This window comes from Enoplosus armatus, chromosome 3, assembly GCF_043641665.1.
Source record: "Enoplosus armatus isolate fEnoArm2 chromosome 3, fEnoArm2.hap1, whole genome shotgun sequence".
Lineage (NCBI taxonomy): Eukaryota > Metazoa > Chordata > Actinopteri > Centrarchiformes > Enoplosidae > Enoplosus > Enoplosus armatus.
In genome coordinates, this window is record NC_092182.1 from 26,212,317 (window position 1) to 26,235,387 (window position 23,071).

At 40.5% G+C, this 23,071-nt stretch overlaps 1 protein-coding gene across 1 annotated transcript in view; it reads left to right on the top strand.

The window, feature by feature from the left end:
- Nucleotides 1-470: 470 nt before the first annotated feature.
- Nucleotides 471-23,071, top strand: part of angpt4 (angiopoietin 4) — a 37,161-nt gene continuing 14,560 nt past the window's right edge. The window contains exon 1 of the mRNA XM_070902232.1: nucleotides 471-878. Within this exon, the coding sequence (XP_070758333.1) occupies nucleotides 471-878 (408 nt within the window). The remainder of the gene's footprint in view (nucleotides 879-23,071) is intronic.

A 23,071-nucleotide genomic window follows, 5' to 3' on the forward strand; every position in this document is an offset into this window, starting at 1 on the left:
TTTCAAGAAAATCATGAAAGACCTGCTCAGGGTCAAACCAATGGATTCATCTTGAAAAACTTCATCAACAAGACGAACTCGACCACTAAGAACAAAATTAAGACCCAAGAACGAAAGAGGGAGAAGGAGGAAGAAAGGAGATGGATCCCACGTATTGACCAAGTCATCTGATGTACATCTTCACCCCAAGTGAGGAGGGAATGGGAGACGATTCAATGTGAGACCACAGAACAGGTGTTGCTCTCTGTTTCTATATTTCAAAAAAAGTGTGACCCATAAGAAGTTGAACAGAACAAGCTAAAGGGGACTCAGCGCAGAATCAGACCTCATGGATTGACTGGTAGGTGCGTGACTTGTGCACATCTGCACACAGATGTTTTCATAAAGTGAATTGGGGTCAAAGCGTGAACGAGCTTCTCTCGACCCTCTTCGCACTGAGAGAAAACTTGAGTACAGTTGAAGAGAGCGTCATGAAAGGCTTAAACCTCAGCCGGGAGTTACTGGTGCTCCTGCTGCTTTGGACCTTGTCAGTTGTCGCTGATGCAGCCGGTGTTGTGAGCGCAGAACGAGGAGGAGCTGGAAGAAGCCAGAGAAGAGGAGGAGGTGGTGGCAGTGCCGGTGGTGGAGGAGGAAGTGCAGAGAGGAGAAGGAGGTTTCACCGCATCCAACATGGCCAGTGCAGCTACACCTTCGTCCTGCCGGAGCTGGACGGATGCCAGGGCGGAGGATCACCGTCACAGACTGAACAATATGGCGGCTCTCGCAGTGGGGCGAGTGTCGTGCAGAGAGACTCGCCGCCAATAGACGGTGAATGGTCGGCTCAGAAACTGCAGCACCTGGAGAGCACAATGGAGAACAACACCCAGTGGTTGCAGAAGGTAAGAGACAAACTGCCTTCTTCTCTTTTTCCTCTTGTTTGGAGACCACAAATCTTTTACACACTTCAATATAACGTAACTCACATTAGAAAAAGACAAAAAAAAAACGTGTGCACTGTCTACTGAATGTTTTGATTCTTGGACATTCACCAAGAACCTTCGGTCTGACCAAAAAGGTGACGTTCAGTAAAAAGTGTAGTAATACAGCTCCATAGAAGATCTTGTCACTGGACGCATCAGTAGATAAGGTGAAATCGAAATACTACACACTGATTAGAGGCTGAACATAACATGAGAGAATGGTGTATTGGTGTTGTGTTGGGTTATTGATATGGCATCAATACGTGTGTTGCCACATGATGTTGATATATGCTCTGTCCTGGACCGTGGAACCCCTCGATAGACCTGGAGAAACAAAACAACAAGAAAATATATGTTGAACACCAACCAGTGTTTGCAGTGAAGTTGAAAACGTTATTTTAAATTGTAACAAGCTAGATTGTCTTGGTTGGTGATTTGTCGGATAGAGATCAAAGTTTCGGGTTGTGGCTCTGGATGAGTGACAGCTGGTTTCAATCAGGAGGAAAGCCGCGAGTGCTTTCCCTCCTGTTGTCCTAACAAACTTTAATTCCTCCATGTGTGGTTTCATTGGAGCTGTGACTGCACGGTGCCTAATGAGAGCCATTGTAAAACCTTGTTCCCCCATCACCTCACATCTATCCTGCAGAAGTACTGCTCAAAATTCTTGCTATACAAAGTAATTCACATGTTGCCATGACAAAACTGACCACTTCTTACAGATGTGAGGGATCAAGTGTAAGTCTTTAGCCATTAAAATTTTTCAAAATTTTTACCTGCCTACAACTACTGTTTCTTCAGTATTTTTCCTCCATTTTCCTCCAATTTGGAATGCTTAGTTCCCTGTGCTCTGTTTTTCTTGTCACTGTTAACTCCACTGTTCTGTGAAGGCTGTCGGACAGACATGTGGTATCACCAGCCGCTTCTTTTCACCTGCCAGTGATGAGCTTCACTGGGAGGTAGTAACGCGTGGGGGGGGGGGGGGGGGGCAAGCAGTTGTAGTTCTAGTGCAACAACAAGGATAAGAACCCTCACTGGCTTCCCACTCAGAAACACTAATTGTATACATTGGAACACACAACCGAGCTAGTAGTGGCACTACAGGAGTCAAAGCCTTAACACTACCTACAACTTCAGACAAGACTAAGAGTCTAAAACTCTGTTAGCAGCTCAGTGAGGCTGTACTTAGGCACAGCAGCGCTTTGAGGTAAATGCTAACATCAGCATGCTAACATGGTGATATTTAGCAGGTATAGTTAGTATCTCTAACATTTGTTTGTTAACACTGAATATAAAGTACAAAATCATAAACCGAAGTATTGGACAAATTAAAAGTTTGACCTGATGATGGTGATAGATGGAAAGTAATGCCATCAGTGCATGTCTGCACAACATTATGGCCATTAAAGCCACAACGTTATCTACTATATACTGACCACACAGCGTCTTCCTGGGTTTTACAGTTGTTGCAGTATCTCTGTCATCTCCTGCTGATGTGCAGATTGAAGTCATTTGGGTGCAGCAGGTGATGTTGATCCATGAAATCAGATTAGCAAAAGAAAACATTTTTGAAAGGAATGTGTGTGCGGGGAGTCCCCATTCATCATCATTAGAATCATTGAAACGTTACAGAAGAATGAAGAACCGCAGCATGAATAATGCTTCTGTTTTGGAAGTCAGAGCCTTTATGAATCGTAATTCTCACAGAAGGAATGCTGAATTAACAGCAGATTTATTTAACGTTCTAAATGTTAGGGTATCCATCATGGCCTTCACAAAGTACTGTAGATGATACAAAACACCAAAGCATGGTGGTATCCTGAATCTTTTAGAAGTAAGCAAATGTTGTATTGAGCCACTTTTCGACCAAAACTTGCAGGAATGATGAAACCAGAGGAACTAATCCCAGGAACTCAACTCAAATAAAAGTCCCCTTTGCACATTCCTGTTTGTGTTTCCAAAACATCTAAAGAACCGTGGAGATTCTGCAAATTAGACCATGACGGATTAAAAAACTATTTTCACACATAAGTAAGACAATAACACAGAGTCATGCTGTTCCTGACTCTGATGTTTGAGTTTGATGTAATGGATGAATGAAAAAGAGACATGCAGACGATTAATCAATTAGTTGATCAACATGAAATGTATTTGCAACTAATCAATGAATCGTTTAAGTCTTCTATCAAGCAAAGAAACAAACATTCCCTCGTTCCACACACTCAGTTTGAAGGATTTGCTGATTTTCTTTGTCTTTTCTGACAGTGAGCTGAATATCTTTTTTTTCTCTCACTATTTTATTAAATCAGGTTATCAGCAGGTTAATCAAAAATGTTACAATTAATTGCATCTTTTAAGATATAAAATAAATATAAATACAAATACATACACTAAATAAATATAAATACATACTGCATAAGGTATGAAAATATCTAATTAATCCATAAATGAATTAATAGATTTCTTTTAAACATGGCCATCAGTGCGGCCACAAACAACAGAATAAGATACCAAAATGATCTATACATTCACACCATAAGCATTCGTCTCATTGTGTTTATCAAGGCAGAGGTGTAGAAAAGTAATTGAATTTTCAAGTGACTCCATGTATTTCCGTCTAGTTTTTGGCCGACGAGTGAGATTGTTGTTTTGCTTTACTCCTCTCACACGCTGCACACAGGATCATACTGACACAACTGTCCTCAAATCAGATCTCCTCATCTTAACAGTCATCAGCTCAGATTGTGATTGATACGTTACACTTAGGTTTAGATACTTTACAGTGTAGATGGAGGAAGAATTTCAGTATTTCTGCTGCCCACCGGAGTTGATTTCTTTCTTCTGCTGTGCGTGGCCGAGTGTCTGAAGGAGGGATTGAATTACTTTGTAGAAAGAGTTTAATCTGGAGAGTGTAACTTCAGAGTGGTGCTTCACCGGATTAGACCACTGAGATTATGTCACTATGTGTGTGAGTGTATGTGTGATATGACTGTGTATTTAAGCGCCTGCATGCACCAGTGCGTGCATGCTGGTGTGTTTACCACCCACACCGTTAAACCTCAGAGGAGATGCGGGTCAAGTCCAGAGCTGAGGTCTGCAGCACCCCGACAGGAGACAGAGAGCCGACCTTTCACCTTTCACCTTCAGGCTTCAGTCGAGGTCAGCTGTCAGTATCTAATCGCTCTCTGACTCCAAAACATCAGTCCACACGTTCGTTACCGTCCTCTCATCACTCCTTTAATTCAATTCAGATAAAAGATAACTTTGTCTCCTCTTTCTTTCCTTGCTTTGCTGTCTTCGTCTCAGTTTCTGTCCCTCCTCGTCTCTTTCTTCTTTTTCGCTTCTTTTCTCTTCGTCCTCCCTGCTGCAAGTTATAGTACCAAAGCAGGGTTCAGGGAGATTTTCCTGTCCTGTTATTTTCCTATATTTAACAAGGTAACAGTCTAATTGAGATTAAAATGCCTGGTCACTATTGTAGCATCAAAACAGCATTACATCAATAAATGCAATACAAACAATACAAACAGGCCAAGATAACTGCCATATACTACACAAAATATTTAGTTTACTAGAATGTGAGACAGCAAATCCTCACATTGGTGAAGCTGGAACTAGAGAATGGCTTGAATGACGGTTAATCGATTACCAATTGCTGATTAATTTTCTTTAGATTAATTCATCGACTAGTTTGTTACAAACCAAGGCTGCATGCACACACTGGACACAACTACTTTTCCTTGTAGACTGCGCAACAAAAGTTCTGAAATGATGAAAGAGATGCAGAATTGTTTTTCTACAGAACCACAGCTGTCTTGTGTCAACAGTCTTTCTGTAGTAAAGTATCCCATTCCCCAACCCCCCCTAAACTGAGACACAGTAGATTCACTCCATTTGTTCAAATTCTTCTCAATATTTGCGTTTCTCATGCGGTCACCGGTGGCGAATGTTCTCTCTTACAGCTCAGGAAGTCACAAATCAGATCTTAACTTTGGTCAGGATCAAACCACAGCGCAGATGATAGAGCCTCTCCTGTTGCGTTTGCGATGTTGTTTCACCTCGTTGATTTTGGACTGTAGTGACAATGTGAACCGAACAGCTGTGATCTTACAAACCTAAGCACCATTTCTCAGTAGCAGATCATTGAACGCATCAGGTGAGACTGTACATACTAATACAAGCATGCTAATATGCTCACAAGGACAACGCTAACATGCTGTTATTAAACAGGCATAATGTTTACCCGGTTCCAAGTTTACCGTCTTAGTTTAGCGTGTTAGCATGCTAACATTTGCTAATTGGTACGAACGCAAAAGGCTTACCAAAGTTATTACAATTAATCCTGAGGGGGACACAAACTTCTGTTCCAAATTTCATCGCAATCCATCAGTTGAGACATTTTATTTAAATAAAGCCACAAATGTGAACCACATGGCACAACAGGAAAAGTCAGAGGATCCCCAAAGTCAGTAGGATTCATCCTCTGAGAACCATGAATGTCTAATGAAAATAATGAATGAAAATTAGCTTATTAGCATTATTACTACCCAGGATTTCTATGAAAGAGAGGATTTCAGAAAAAAAACACCTGCAGTTTTAAACAAATCTCAGTTTGAACATTACGTGAATCCAACACTAGTACATTTAAGTTTTAAGTTTTCTGTAATAAAAGTTAAAGTTCATGACCACCTCTTTAGCTTGAATATCAACAATCAGGCTCATTAGTGGCTTAATACACAATCTATTTCTGTGCCAGCAACAATAAGCCCAGTTCAAAGTGTAAAGTCGTTTTTCTCAAGTTCCAGTCATTCTTTGGTTTCATGGGGCAGCGTGGCCTCTGCTGCGGTGGTGGTGGTTTCCGAGAGAGTCGGCCTGTAAACAGCAGTAAGTGAGGTAGTTAACAGGGGGGCTTGTTTAGTTTTCTGCCAAATGACTGACTTCAAATGGACCTGTGCCTGAGAGACTGAGAGGGAGAGAGACAGGAAAGCCACTGTGGTCAGATCACAGCACGGCTATCAACGGCTGCTGCTACGATACGCTGCTTTGATGTGCTCAAAGGTTATTTTGATGATAACCTTCTGCAGAAGAGAGAAAGAAAGACAGTGGCAGCTTAGAAAAATCTGATGGGATGAGAAAAGTAGATTTTAAAGAGAGAGAGAGAGAGAGAGACAGCACAGGATGCATGTTTTGATTTAAGCTGTACTGTAGCAGTAGTTATGAAGAAGTAAACTCCCTGTTTGAGGTCAAATGTCAGTTGAGTGCAGATATCCTACAGTTTATGGAAAATATACATTTTTATATTGAGGAAATACCATCATGAATGTAAAACATTTCTTATGTGCCTCATTATGAGTTGCAAGCATGTTTATGACACATGTATGTAGCTGGTTAATGTAATTATAATTTAACTATAGTGGGCAAAATGTTTAAGAAACTTACAGCAGAATTTCAGCACTCACATCTCAGCAGTAGTGAAGGTCTGTACATGGTGCTGGTGATAAATGGGGAAATTTAAATGGTGCGATTTGGTGCATTGTGGCCATGATTATCCCTGGCAAAGGCACCAATTTACGCATGAAAAGTATAAAATAAAACATTTTACCTTCAGTAATGAAGTAGTCCTATTTCTCTACTTACTGAACATAAGCTTATTTTAACTATCCAACTATATTTTAGAACAAAAATAACGGTAATTATTAAATGCAGTGGCAGAGTCAACCGAAACTGACCAGTCACAAGTCGCATATCAACACGTATAATGTCACATGTTGAAAAGTTTAACAAGGACTTTTCAGATGAAGGAAAGATTAAGATACAATTAAATGAACAAACATTTTAGGACTATGTATCCAGGATCCACACGTCTAAAACAATATTTATTTGATTTTCATGTATGTTTTTTACTTTTTTAGTTTTATGGCACATTTCCTCTTTGGTTCAGCCTCAATGCTGCTCTGACCCGGTTCACTACCCGACACAGTTAGAGACATAGTGGAGCATTTAGCACCAAAGAGGAGTGTATGAAGCTGTGGTTCTGTGTGTGTGTGTTGCATTGAACACATCATTTACATACTCTGCTGTAGCTGCCGGACTACACATGGCAAAAGTATTCAGTTCATTCTTTTGCAGTCCGCATTGTTTCTCTTTTATTACAATAATGACGTTTTAGGCAAAACAGATTAGCGTTGCGGTCCTGTATCTGCACTGGAGGCGATCGCTCCTCTTATGAAGCCGTGTAATAATCAACGTTTCTGTGGGAACTGAAACGAGTGCGATTGGTTCTCGCCTGGTTGCCGCTCGGATTGCGTCAGAGTATATTTGCATAAAGTTGAGCTTTTTTCAACTTTCCCGTGTAGCACTGCTGGTCGTCTTTTAAATCTCTGTAGCTCAATGGGCGGCGGCGCTCTGCAACACCAGGTCCCTGCTGAATAGCAGCCCATCGCTCTCCCAGCTCTTCAGTCTGTACTGTACTGACTTGGTGGACACCAAAACAGAGCTAAAATGACTTTTATTCATCAAGTGGACAGAAACACGACTCCAAATGAATGCAGACGTTCCTGCTGAATGCTAAAATGTGAGATTTCTTTTCTAACTCGTTAGCCTTAAAGCTTTAACATGACAGAGTTGTGTGTGTTATGCAGCCGCTGTTCAGCACGTACATCTTTAACTTGTAAAAAGTTTAACTCTGCTGCATACATACATCCTACATCACAAGAGTAGAACAAACTATACTGAGAGTGTTTTCAGGTACTGCTGGACTTCAGTCTGGAGAAACACCTGGTCAGAGCCACTGCTCTGTGCTCCATCATCCTTTACAGCCACACATCAAACAGCTCTGAACAGACCCCACTGACAGCGCTAATAACAGCGCTAATAACAGCCATTATCTGCTGCAGCCTCCTTCAGTCTAAACACAACTGCAGACAATTCAGCTCTTATTCAGCTGCAAATGGCCTCATCGTTAAAAATGCATTGCAGTGCAAAAACTAGGAAAACTGAATTGAACTTAAACTGAAAGGGGAGTAAAAGTAGAATTCCTCAGTGAAAGTTCTGGTGGCTCATCAAAGTATTCCTTAATGGATCATTTTGGTTTACTTATGCCTTGTTTTCTTAGTTTTAGTACTTGCAGAGATCTGGAAAAGAATGATGGGGAAAAAATCAGGAGCAGTCGCATGATCGGACAGGTTGTAAGAAAACCAACTGTTTATCTAGATTCACTGTTTTCTTCTTCTTCTTCTTCTTCTTCTTCTTCTACTTCTTTTTCTTCTTCTCTTGTGGTGTTCTCAACAGTACATTCACAGCTGCCTGAAGTCTGAATGAACCGTTTATAGGTTTTGGTCTCTGGGCTTCTCTCTGAGTTTATTCCCCTGTTGGGAATGATTATTGAGGATTGGGGCAAGTGTTGGGAATGGTTTTACCGCAGCAGGCTGCTTTATTGTGTTTCATGGAGATCTGCAGTGGAGAGTTGGGAGTGTGTTTGGGTGTTTTAAACAGTCTCATAAAATGACTGCTGTGCGCTGGCTGAGGAGCTGCTGGTTTGTGATCTGGTAATGTAAAGGCCAGAGTCTCACAGCCATGTGCTTCTGTTATACAGCTTTATAGTACTTTAGCATTTTTAACATTGACCAAAGCATAGAGGCGATGTGATGACCTCAAAACCTCAAAACTAAAGATCTTATGAGATTGTTTTTGTTCTTTGTTTTAATTTGATTTGATTTTATGAGGTAAAAATAAGATTAGAAAGGACACTGAATTGCATAATAGTAACACAACATCTATAAAATGACGAGAAAGCTATAAAAGTAGATTAAAAACATAAAAATCAGTACTAATGCAGGAAATGGAATCACAGGGGAAGTGGCTGTGGTCGTGAGTGGGAGAGTGTGTTTCTATTTGTGTGTCTGTGGTAGCTGTATTTTTCCCTGTGAATGTGACTAAGACAGGCGACATTCAGAAAAACCTACACGTTAGACTAAAGTAGACGTCAATGCATGGTTACGTGGTTATCACTTAAAGCCAAGTTGTTTTGCTTCAGTCTTACGTGTGTGGTGTCACGGTTTTTTAACTTTTCAGGCAACCCTGGTTGATTTCAGAGCCAACAGTGTTTATATGTTGACTTCTGAGTCTTTTGGCACAAATTAGTAAAGCTGATCCCTAAATGAATCCTGTAAGTTATCGTAAATATATTCATATACACTCTGTCGTCTCTGCTATATATTCGGGGCTGTGTAGCACTTCAGGGCTGGATTCTCGCTGGATCTCGTGAATCCAGCTGCCTCGCAAGGTAGCGTGATTTGGGCAGCAGGACTGCTTACCACGTTCTCATGTGACATGTCTAAATTCTCTTCGCTGTCAGATGAAAAGTGTATGAATTGAACATTAAGCACTATTAAGGAATCAAGATAAGAACTCTCGTTTTCTTCTTGACAACTGATTTAATTCATTGTTTTAATAAACTGCGTTCTTTTTTTTCTTTCTGATCTCCAGAAGTTTGAAGTTTAAGGCGTCAATATACTTCTTCAGAACTGCTTTTCGGATGTCGAACAGCTTCGGTAATCCCCCCCAAAGTAACCAGAAGAAATTAGAGAGAAAATCAGCCTTCAGTTCTGTACTCTGTATATGAGTCTTCTTGGCTGCCACTGTGTGCATCTCTTGTCATGTTATAGTGGGCAGCAGGATAATCTCACTGCAGCTGCTTTCTGACCACATGTGGCTAATTTTCAGGCCCGGTTACTGAATGATTTAACTGCCCTGTAAAGAGGAAAAGGATAAAAAAAAAAGACACACCAGTTTACGGGAGTCCCTTTTTAGTGGGAGCCAGGTCTGCCTTCTGTATCACTGCAGCTGATTACTGGACTGTTATCACCACTCTGAATCTGACTGGCTGCTGGAGACACACTTCAAACAAGCTGCAGATGCAGACAGAAAGACAGACAGAAAGACAAAGACAGACAGAAGAAAGACCACAAAACTACTCTTTTACGTTCTGTGTATCCGTGGATCTCCATATTACATGATTTTAGTGATGATCTTTTTCTGGGTAGCTTTTCTAATCTGATAAATTCTGATTCACAACAATAAGAACATGTGCAGAGACCAGCTCAAAGGAGAGATGGGAAGCACCTTCTTAACTGCACCACCAGGATGAGGATGACGATGGTAGTGATGGAGGAGCTTAAAGTGGATCTATTATGCTCATTTCCAGCTCTGTGTCAGTATTCTGGGACACCACTGGAGACACAACTTTATTCACTCGTTGTGTATATGACAGTCAATAAGGAAAAGCATAATAGGTCCTCTTTAAGGAGTCTGTTCATGAAGTAAAAAAAATCCATTCCAGTATGTTTCTGTCAGCGTTCCCAGAAGTCTGTGTGTATCATTGTGACTGGTTATTTAGTGTGGATTGTTTTTGGAAATCAGAAGGCAGTTTGAGGGGCCGTCTACGTTTAGTTACAATAAATTCAAGATGTTTGATTAAAACTGTTTTGTTAAGATAAAACATCAGAGTATAACGAGGCAGGGAAAGAAAAAGTGAAAGGAGCGTAAAAGACAGAGGTAAAAAGATGCAGAAAGTGGGAGTGTGAGAATAGGACAGAGACAGGCGAGGAAAAAGGAGGATGAAACAGAGAGGAAGACATAGTTCAACACTTCCAGACATGTCGCCTGTTAACCCATAAATCACTACAGTGGAGCAAAGCAAGCAAGACGGAGAGGAACAAAGAGGGTGAAAGAGATAAAGTTAGCTTAGATAAATGGAGGCGAGGGGAGAAGGAGGTGAGAGGAAATATAAGACAGAAATAAAGAAGAGAGAGGGAGGACAGAGAACTGAATTTATACTTTATTTATATTTTTCGACAGTTTGTTTTGTCCCGTTCCTGTTTCAACAATGTGCACAAAGTCAGCTCCATGAAGAAATGGTTTTCCCAGTTTGGTGCTGAAGGTGTTTGATGCTCTGGTGTCTGAATGGGAGGAAATCCCTGCAGCGGCTTCAACTTCTGGTGGAAAGACTGAGACCAGAAGAGTGGAGGCTGTTAGAGCAGGACATTAATGGACATGGGTTTGGGATGAGACGTTCCCCAATCACGGTTGCGTTCAGTCGTCCACATACTTGTGTTAATGAGTGAGAACGGGATCTAAGAGAGAGAGACAGAGAGAGGAAGAGGAGAAAGTGGGGGGGCTCTCTCTCACTATCAGTTTGTCAGACAGACGGTGATAGCAGCACTTTACTGCATGACATCACATCAACCACAGCCTCTTCATCTGTCTCTACACCAGCTGCTTAACATCTGACACACACACACACAGTCGTGTTTCCGTCACTTCAGAGGACATCACATGGACTTCATTCATTTCCTGAAGACTTACCCTAACCTTAAACCAAGTCTCCCCCCAACCAACAAATGCTCAGTCTCACCTCTTTTAACAGTGAACTGTGTGTGTGTGTGTGTGTGTGTGTGTGGGTGGGTGGGTGCGTACACACTATAGTTTAACACGAAGTTCATGAACAAATCCATAACATAATTTCTGTAATTTCTCCACGTTATGCTCTGTAGCAGCTTTTCATCTCACTGATTTTCCCAAAGAGACCTTTTAATAGCACTTAAGTAAACCCAGATACAGATATACGTTATATAAACACACACACACACACACACACACACACACTTTTCTTCTAATCAGCTGATCTTTTGCACATTGAGAGACCGTGATTACATGCATACACAAAAGAAAAGTAAAACACTCCGTTACACAGTCTTTGTCTCGCTCGTGCAACGTTGTGAGTCGACTCTATGTCTTTAGAAAAATCAGACACAGATAATGCTGCTAATATTATTCACTGGACACACACACACACACACACACACACACACACAGCGTTCCTCCCTAATCAGCTGTTTGATTCCCTTTGGATGTCCATATTTACTGGGTTCATTTGTCATTTAGTTGTTCCCAGAGAAACGCTGCTGTCAGCAGAACAGCTGGAACAGAAACAAACCCACAGTCAGCAACTTTCCCATTACTGCCCTGAGAGCTGTGTGTGTGTGTGTGTGTGTGTGTGTGTGTGTGTGTGTGTGCATACACATACAGATACAAGGAGATTTTTGCATAAAAAAGTGTTATGTGTTATGAACAGTATGTGTGTGTGTGTGTGTTGTGTATGTTTGCCAGGGTAAGGGTAGGACAGTATGTTTGTGCATTAGTAACATAAAGAGAAATAGAGAGTGTTTTAATTAAACAACAATAATTAGATACATTTGAAGTGATTGTTATTTCATAATTAATGACAGCGGACAGACAAAATTATTTTTCCTATGCAAAAAATATATAAGTGGTAGATTTGCTTCCCTCACCTGCCAAAAAAACAGTGGTAATCTCTTGAGTGGCTGGTAAAATGTGAACTTTCACTAGCCATCTGGCTGGCGGAGAAAAAGATTTTTGCTCTAACGTTACCAAGATGTAATTGTCTACATTTTATGACTCATCTGGAAACATCTGTGATATGACGTCAACAAACAGAATGTGTTCTTTGTACTGCGGTTGAGGAAAAGTCTTTTCTAACAGTGTCACAGGAACAGTGACGTCCTCATTACACACATTCTCAGTGTGAACTGGTACTGTGCATTTTCCCAGTACCATCGTCTTCTTCATGGTGGAAATGTAGTTTTAGTTTTAGAATTCAGGGCAATTCATAAAGAACACGTCCAGTCTTCCCTGAAAGCATAACAAGTGCAAATCCTCCATTAAAACCTCTCAGACTGCTTCTGAAGAACTTATCCACTAGAGTCCAAGACAGGCGTACAGAGATGCCAGAGATTAGTAGTACTACTGGTATACCCAAAAGACAAGTTTTTTATTGTTTTATGATGCAGCAGCTGAGGGATAGCTGAGTCATTTATTAACTTAATGCTCATTAGCGACCCTCACTTAAGGATAGCCTCAGTATCAGGATCAGTTAAGACTGAGCAGCACTGTTGGCAAAATAATGAGTAATTAATAACAAGAACCACTACAATATATAGTATTATAAATTGACTAAGTATAATTTAAAAAAGTATAATAGTGTTAAGTTGTGCATTCAACAAAAAAGGTTTTGGATTTCTCCTCTGATCTTTCTGGCTTTTAAAGGACAGGTTCATAATTTTTCAAGTCTGTCTTAAAACAATAGTCAGGTGCCCATTTGAACTTTGAAACAGTTTTTGCTTGTTGTAGTAATTCCCCTTGTTCATACTGGACATTAAGGGATCCCTGCGTTAGACAAATCGTCTTTTTAGTATAAAATTCACTGTGTTTCCATGTTGACCTGCTGTGGATAATAACAAAAAGACAGTATTTTGTACTGAAAAGACTATTTCGGGGCAAAGTGCTGCAAAGCCCCTCTGCACTTAACTCTGAACCATTTGGGCTGATTTGAAGTCAGCTTTAAAATGTTCAGTTTAATTTCAAACTGGATAAAGAATCCCTGTTTTGACGAAATCTCTCTCTGCTGCCAAGACAGGTGGCCAAGTCAAACAAGGATATTATGTTATTTAATGAGTAAGAGCAGTACGAAGGGTCAAAGTGATTTTATTTGATGCCGCAGGCCAAATACGTGCTTAAATGAGTGAAAATCAATCACTACTTGTAATAGTACAAATAAAACACCATCAAACACACACACACACACACACACACAAACACACACGCGGCCAGTTCTCAAGATGGATGCTGATATTTCATCACTGACGTCTTTTGGAGAGTGTTTGTGTTCTTGGAGTAATACAGTACGGGCCTTTTTTGTTTTTTTAATGATTATTCAACCTGTCATCGAGTCCTTAGGCTACTGCCATTAATTCAGTCCACTTAGTGCTACGTGCTTTTATTCAGCTTTCATTAGGTCCAATTATGTAAATAGTAGATAATGATGTAAAAAAGATCAAACTCATTTTATTCCCCAAAGGCAACGTGGGAGATTACAATTAAATTATAAATTGAAAATATAAACAAGAAAGCACGTAGTCTTTCTGTCTACAACGGCTCTACTGAAGGATGTAACATCATCAGACCCTTAAAGGGGTCACGACTGCACATGTGAAAAACAGTAGTATAAAGCCTTCAGTGTCTCCACAGGGAGCCGTGTGATGATCAATGTCCTCCAGTGATGTCACTTGAGTCAGCATCGGTTGAAGACCAGAAGTTTGAAACTGAAATCAATCTGTTGGTGTGTTGTTATAAAAGAAGTGAGCTGACCAGAGATCATCTCTGCTGCAGGCTAGCAGCTCCAGGCTACATTAGCCACTACTAGCATAACACAACCCAATCTCCAACCGAACAGTTGGCGATCAAGTTGCATTGTGGAGACTGTAGGCGCCAGGTTTTGATGAGGAAGATGGGTGTGTGGAATAAAAAAGACGATATCTCTGGTTCTGCTACATCAATTTTTTAACTGTACAACAATGTCAAAGCTAAATCAGTGGAGTTCTCTTTTAAGTTTAAGTTTTTTCCTCTAATTTGTTATTCGTTTGAATGGCTGTGAATATATGTGAGCGTAGAATTGCATACTAGAATAGAATGAGGAAAACCAGGTCTCAGCAGAAAAACCAGTGGTATCAGCATCAGCACGCCGTATAAACTGGCCAGCATGTACCATCGTGGTCAGTAATGATGAGCATACAAACACACACTTTCAAATAATACATGCTCAGCCAACAACTCACCCATAAACACACAGCCATCCAAACACACACACACACACACACACACACACACACACACACACTCTGGTGGGATTGGAAAGTCCATTATTTTGCCATTACTCCGTTTTCTCAGGAGGTCTTGTGATAAACATTCACTGCTTTCAAAATGTCTTCACCTCTCTGATCCAAAGAAAATGTTAAGTGGAGTTGACATTGTGCAGAAGGTGAACTGCAAAAAGCATCTTTACACACTTAATCGCATGTACATATATTTTGGTAAGATTGTGAAGACTGTGAAGTAAGATGACTAGTTTGTTCAGTGGATTATGGGAATATTTTAAACCTTGATGAATAAAATAGAAACACATCTGTCTATTTCATACATGTTAAACACTGACATGATAATTGTAGCTAAAGTGGATAATTGTATTATGTATTTTTGTATACTTTATGCAGTGCAATGATTCCAGGCGTTTTTTTCAAACAGCTCTGGCTTACATGTGTGACTCTAATCAGAGTTTAATCAGAGACAAAACACAGTCAAACAGGGGCGTGTGTTTATTCCACTTCAAACTCTATACAGACGCTTTGGATTCACCATCCTTTACTTTGAAGTGGCCCCACCCCACCACTTTCAACTACCTCATTTATGTTGTTTTAGTGGAAAGTTTCACTGCTACATGGTCCAAGTGCTCCAGTGCTAGTGGAGTGAAAGCCGCACACACATAAATAATATAATAAATTCTAACAATGGATGCTCTGGCACACTTTTCCAGGTTCCTGAAGATGTTAAGAAGTAGAAATAAAATATTGCATCAAATCTATGAATCATCTGGGACTTTTCAAACATGTTGGATACTTTCATTGTAGTGGTTGAAAGAGCCAAATCGTCACTTTGGCCCATTTTAAGATGAAATTTGGAGTCAGATGAGCCAAATATCCTCCTACACAACAATGTCTGGTGGTGTCTAAGCTGGATAAATATAGCAGAGATCCAACGGAGACGTCCAGTGAAGAAGTAACATATCACCATGCAAAATAGTGCAGTGGTCCCTGGCTTATCAGAGGCTTTTTGGATGCTGGGACGTGTTGTAATTCCAGTTGGTGCCTCGTTGAGCTGTTAAAAATTGACACAGCTGGGTTATGTTGTGGGGGGGGGGGGGGGTCTGTAAAATTAGCATTGAAAGCCAGTAATCTCACAAGTATGCTAGCTAACGGATATGTTTTTGTTATTTTGTGCAACAGGTTAGAAAGTGTCTTGTTTCTTACACTAGGGCAGCTGGTCATATGGATATGAGACCAGTTGTGCTTTCTTAATCATAGTTGAAGGCCAAGTACAGCACACGGTACCAACATCAGAGACTGCACATCGTCAGCTCTGGGATGTTTGTTTTTACACAAAGACCTTTACAGCATCACAAATAAGCGCTGTGGCACCCAAGAACTGAGCAGGACGCAGGATTCACGCTGAGTAAAGCAACGATCACACAGCTGATTCGCACTTATACAACTTTTTTAAGTAAAACAAGCACAAGCAGAACATTGTTGAGATTCATGTCGCATTTCATTCAGCTGCCATTTAACATCTGGATAAATTGATTAAGGTCAATGAGGGGTTAACTGTAAACACAAAACAGATTAACTGGGTGATCACTTAATCTGTGTAGCATCATCAATTTAATCGCAACAGCATCAGTGTTCTGTTTGCAGCACCTGAGTCTGTTTTAACTGAGCAGAATACATCACGTCATTTAGGGTTAAAGTCCAAATTTAACTTTTAACATTCAAATCTCAACAGATTTTAACAGTCCTCATCATGTTCTCATGAACTGCACAGTCATCATGATAATGCTGAGGGATTGAACGGACCTCGCACTTGTTTATCAGCAAAGTATTTTAAGTATTGGAAACAGTTTCAGTGATGTGGTGGGAAATACTTTTTGCTGTACTTGTAGCTCGAGTTATTTAACTAAACGCTCCTTTTGACGGTTTTATTTTATTCTTAAATGAGCATTTAATGCCATGAAATGTTCAGTATTCAACAGGTCAAACTACAAGCTCCACTCAGTTACAGTATACAGTCAATACAGAGGATTAATTAAATTAATTCCAAATTAAATCAATAATGTGTGAGCTGTGTTGACTTCAGTATGTTCAAGATGAGTCCCGTTACTCAGACTCAGAAGTACGTTTTACTGAGGTGGTGTTACTTCTCCTGAGTATTTTCAGTACTTCAGCTCTCTTTTACTCGGCGTCTGTTTATGTGAGCCTGAGAGAGGACCCTCTCCTTTTGGCCCGGCGCTGCTCTTTCCCTCTGAGCAGCCGGGTCAAAGCACTCAGGCACAGTTTGGGGGAAGCCAGCACCATCTGAATTGCAAAGAAAACAGAAAATCCACTTCAGGCTCGGTCCTAACTTTATGATAACACGTAATTAATCGGCTGGAATCTGCTGGCGCAATCAAATGTAGCCTTAACCCCGCACCTCCATGTAATTACAAGTTAAGGACAGAGAATGTGAAGTGAGTTTTGGGGGGAAATTGTTTTACTCGGAGTTGCTCCATATGAACAAACAACTGAGAGAAAGTGTTTACAGCACGTCTAGGCAGGAATTGTTGACATTTTTTGCATATTGAATTTTTTTGCGTATTTCAGGATGCTCAGTTTGTTGATTTGCTTATGGCACTGTCTGTAATGGACGTGTTTCTCTTGAGGGGAAACAAACGCTGTGGAGAGGTTTGGTGTCTGTGAGTATCTCGGGGGGGGGGGGGGGTCGTGTCTGGACAGTAAGTGTCTGTATCAAGTGCACTGTTCACTGCAGGGTTAAAGGGCCAGTTCACCCAAATCACAAAAATACATATTATTGCTTTTATCTCTTCTGGCCATGGATAGCTTACTGCTCGGACAAACTGAGCATGTGCAGAGGCCCTGAAGTCAAATATCCCAGTGTGTCAGTCCACCGCAGTTCAACTTTAGGCTGACAGGTGTATTTTCCCTCAAAATCTTCCTTCCTGCAGATTTAATGAAGTTTAGAGCTCAGATCACCAAGCTAATTTGTTGTTTGATGTTATCAGCATCCCCAGAGCAGGTGAGGGGTCAGGAACGTTGTCCGTTCATTGGCTGCTGTGGTAAAGCAAACAGAGTCGTCTCTTTGACCAACAGACCACCAACGTCCTCGAAGTAAACAAGGAATAAACATGATGCTTCAGAATAAGCAACAGCACAGTGACAGCAGCTACAAAGGGAGACGTGATTATTTAGATGTCATACTGTAACTCGCCATCTTTGCTCTGATAGACCACTGAAGACTTTCTGAGGTCTGTTATTTCAGAATGGTTTCTCATTTTCTGTGAATTTTGAATCAGATAATAACTTCAAAAGCTGTTAAAACATCACTAGATGTTACAGTACAAAATGTAAATCACCTGTATAATGTTTAAACATTCGCAGACGTTAAATGTTTTTTCCTTGTCAAGTTTGTCAGACAACTATTCTAAAGCTGCAGCAATTTATTGATTAATCAAATATTACATCTTTCTGATTTCTTTAGAGAGTATCTTTGGGTTTTGGACAAAACAAGACAGTGAAGACGTCAATTTAGGCTTCAGGAATTTTTCACCATTTTCTGACACTTTATAGACAAATAACTTATCGATTCATCAAGAAAATAATTATTTAAAAAAATAAATTATTGGTAGAAACAGAAGAACAGGGTAGTTAGCATGAGCAAAAATAGCTGCCATGTCTGAATGAAGAAAAGAGCGTCCACATTGTTTAATTGATATCTAATCTCAAGGAAGAACGGCGCACCGCAGGAAAACAATCTTATTACATCAATAATACTTAAAGTCTGGTATGCTCAGTTGAAATGTGTCCACTGTTAAAATCAGGACCCTTGTTCAGCGTCTCTAGGAGCCATTTTTGGGGCCTCGAGCCAGACTTTTAGACGCGACACATTAGATGACAAATAGCCAAGAGGAGGAAACAGAGAGAGACTGAGAGTGAGATTTATCTTCTGTTCAAAAGGCCACCGAATTTGTTAGCGGAGCAGACAGGCTGTTATCAGCTGGACGGGGATAAAGTACTCCTCCTCCTCCTCCTCCTCCTCCTCAGTGTGTGTGTGTGTGTCAGACAGAGAGAATGAGAGAGTGAATGGTGGTTCATTTTGTTTTCAAATCCCAGTTTAAAGAGTCATTCATCACTCTACAGCTGTGATTTGGCCTTGTGGGAGATTTCAGTTGCCATAGAAGTTGACAAGCCGCGGGGCAAAGGGAGGACAGACTGATAGAGGGAGTAGAAGAGATGAAGAAGAAGGGAGAGGAGGAGGAGGAGGAGGTGGTGGAGAGGAAAGAAAGAAAGAAAGAAACCCAAATACTGTGGAGAGATGGAGGAGGATGGATGGAGAGAAAAAGTAGAGCAGTATTCAGACAGACGTGTGAAGGAGTATAAAGATGGTGGGCGAGATATTAGATGAATAACAGATGAAAGCGAGGAGGTGAGAGTAGTGGAAGGGGGGATGGAGGGGAAGAGAGGGGGAGTAAAAGAGGGAGAGATTCCCAGTGGCTTGTGGCCGAGTGCCAAACTGACCACAACCACGCAGAGCTTCTTGGAAAAATCTCTTCTTGTTCTTTCTCATTCTGTCTTCTCTCTCTCTACGATTCTTACTGCACACATACTCATGTACAGTAAATACACTCACACACACACACACACATACACACACACACACACACACACACACACATCCTGGCGTGAGGCCAAGCACCACTGAGGAGTTCAAACATTCCCTTTTTATCGCCCCTAAATCGAGTGAATTCAAAACTTTCTGTCTCCTCCTTCAGCTCTTCGGGGGCAGCAGGTATTCTAACCCAGACTGTAATCAGACATATGAAAAGTCCTTTTTACACTTTCAAGACAGTTGGGGACACATTATGAAGAGAGGCAGGAAGGATCAGAGAGAGTTGGGGAGAGGACATGAGACAAAAGTCCTGGACCAGATTCAAACCCAGGACGTTGCAGTTAAGATAAACCTGTATTGATCTCCAGAGGGGACGTTCAGGTGTTGCACAAGGACAGAAATAAGTACAGAGAAATAGAGAAAGGTCAAACATAAATACTTAGAAGTGTTTACAATGAGAATAAGAATAGAAATAAAAGTAGAAACAGGAGAAGTTAAACTCAAAATTTCAAGGCGAGCAGTATATACTAATATACTAATAGTGCAGTACTGTCTCCAGTCAAGCCCTCTGCCCCCACAAAACCACAAAGACGCCCAAACATTAAAGTTCTGAAGTAATTCTATATTTTCTGACAACCTGGATCCCGTTGGTTCTGAAGCATCAGTCCCGTTGGTTCGGACTCAGTTTGATTGATTGATTTTTCCTGGTTTCTGTTGATGAAGTTCACAGTATATCGGTTGGTGGCTATTTCTGCTCATTCAAACTGCCCAGTTCTTCTTCTTCTGCAGCTGGAGATGGAAGATGTGTGTCTTCATGTGCTCCAAGGAAAGATAGGATCCTGTGAAATTGCAGTAACTTTAATTACTGTATTGAATTTGCAAAAACAAGTCTGTGCCAAGAAGTGTGGGTTTTAGAAGAAGTAGAGCCAGGTAAAATTATAATTAGGTGTCTAATGTAATGTAGTCACCTTAAATGATGGCAACCCTCAGGACTGAAACAGTTTATGAATGATATATGTTTATATGATGTGTATGTGTGGGGGCTGCACTTTGAGGGTTAACTGTCATTGGTGGAGATGAATGTTTATATCTCCTCAGCAAAGAAATGAAAGCTCACAGTTTTTAAAAATCATTAACAATTTGGATCTCTCACATTGTTATTTTCGTATGGATGGAAGAAATCATGAAACAAGATCTGAACCAAAACCACAGAGTCTCACTCTCTCTTCTTCTTTCCATCGCAGTCCGTCTTTCTTCTCCACTGAGAACCGAAACATCTCCGACCACAGTCACTTCTGTCTTCTTGTTTTACCAAACTAATTTCAGCTGCGCTGTCTATCATCCAGTCAATGACTCCATCATCGAGTGGCGTCCATCCAGCTCCATCTGTTCAAACAGACGGAGGAGCGCTATGACAGCACCGTCATTAATACTTCATAAAACACCGGCTTTGTTTATTGTCATAGTGACAGTAGATTAAGACACACTGGTAATGTTGCAGACTTGGATGTCTTTCTTTTCTGTATCTGTAGTTTAGTGAATGGACTGTTCTGTACAGTGAGTGTAGAAACAGTTCATTTATTTATCCTACACCTACAACCTGCAGCCCGTTCTCAAATCTAATTCAGGCCCGAATAGCATTTGTAATCCGATCAAACTATCTCTGTGTTTGCATTCTTTTACAGCTTTTGAAACCCTCTTTTTACATGAGAGCATGAACCTCCTGTGGGACATTTTCATACATTTACCTTGAACCAGACGGTGACACAGCAGGACAAGGTTCAGACCCTGAACTGAAGCAATAATTCTCCAAAAATAAAACAACAAAAGAACCCTTTTAGCTGTAATCACACAAAACCTTAAAGCCTGCTGGGTCTCATATGGAGTAAATGGAGATTTCAGACACTCACTTATCGCCATTTGCATCATCACTGACAGCTGTAGAGACACGCAACTGTAATCGTCTGAGGAGACCACTTTTTTTATTCCATTGTTGAGGGCAGTGTAATGTGGATTAATTTTTAATTAAATTAATTTTGACACTCAGTAACGGCAGACAGTAAATGTAGTGCACAAAAAGTAAATGGGGAGTGATTTCAGACACAGCATAACTTTCCATTTCGAGACATCGGCTTCTTTTAAACCATGAAGCTGATGTTTCCCAGTAATTTAATCAGAAATCAATATTTTGGAGCATAACAACAAACACAGTAAGAGAACAGGAAAAAGAACTGCTGCACATCAAGAATCATCTGTATGAATATGTAAAATATATATTTTAAAATGACAAGTGTTTAAAATGAAGAATGTACGAGGAGTAGCACATTGGCAGTACCTCGAGTACTCACATGCTTACATGTATTTCAACACAAGAACAGTAAAATACGCAGTCATGCACCTCTCTGAAACATACAAACAACTGACAGTTAAGTAGTAGAACACAGTGATGTACATGCATTCAAGTACACTTACAGCCTGAAAAACATGCATCTGCACACACACACACACACACACACACACACACACACACACCCCACTGTGTTGACTTAGCCCATCTGGTCCTGATTGTGGTGAGATGATTGAGATGTTTGTCGTGGCTGTAGTCGTGACCCGGCAGTCTAACTGAGACACACACACACACACACACACACACACACACACACACACACATATGAGTTATAGGTAGTAGCATTTACTGACGCACAGTCACTCACTCATTCATTTACTCACACACACACACACACACTGTCAGCTCTAACACACAACAGACGGGTAGAAAGTCATTAACTGTAATATTTAGAGACACACACACAGCTGTGATATAAGTTAAACAGAAGAAGGAAGTTTCCTCCTCTTATTTCTTTTCTTTTCTCATCTTTTCCTGTTATGTGCCTGTTTATTTTAGAGCCGGTCTCCCTGGTGGAAATTGAACTTGACTTTTCCTGGCTGTAATTTCATCTCGCCAAGTGTCAAAATGAAAAACTCATTGGTCATAGAGTTAGCTACAGCTGGATTTGTTTTAACTGAGTAATTATGCAGACCTGTTTGACTGATTAGACAAATTAGACAAAATTGAATTGCAGATCAGTTAAAAAATTCAGAAGTGGCTGTAAATATTCTGAGATGTCGAGCTTCACAGTTCATTCCTGACGTTGGAAACAGCAGTTAACATAACCACTTAAACCTGAGGTCCTCTTACTGGCTTGTTCTGGAGCTTTAGACCGTATCACAGTAAAAATGATCAGAACAGTAAAGACTTAATTATCTAAATGTACTCGCAGTATCAAAAGTAAAAGTACTCATCTCGACAGATTGTTAATACTGATCCATCAATGTGTAAGCGGCATGTTAACTTAAACATTTTAACTACATTACAAGTCCAGTGGTTCCCAACCATGAGATGATTAACTGGAGGGGAAAGAAGAAAAAAACAACGTCTTGATGCAAAACTCCATAGACATTTTGGGACTTTTCACAAATTTTTGCGTTTTGTGAAATATTGAATAGTTTTACCTCTCTGGGCCTCTAACAGTGATTTGAATGAAACCATGTGAGGAGTTTAGAGGGGGAATGTCTCTTTGGTAGAACTGCTAACAACTCGTAGACATGTGAAACATGTGACAAGGGCTCCACCCAGGCAGTTTTATTGTAAGAGATCACAAGTCAAAAAGGTTGGAGACCACTGGTTAAATCTTATATATAATACAATATATTGTATTTTATAAGATTATATGTGTTTTATGTAAAATATTAATCTGAAAACTAACTTA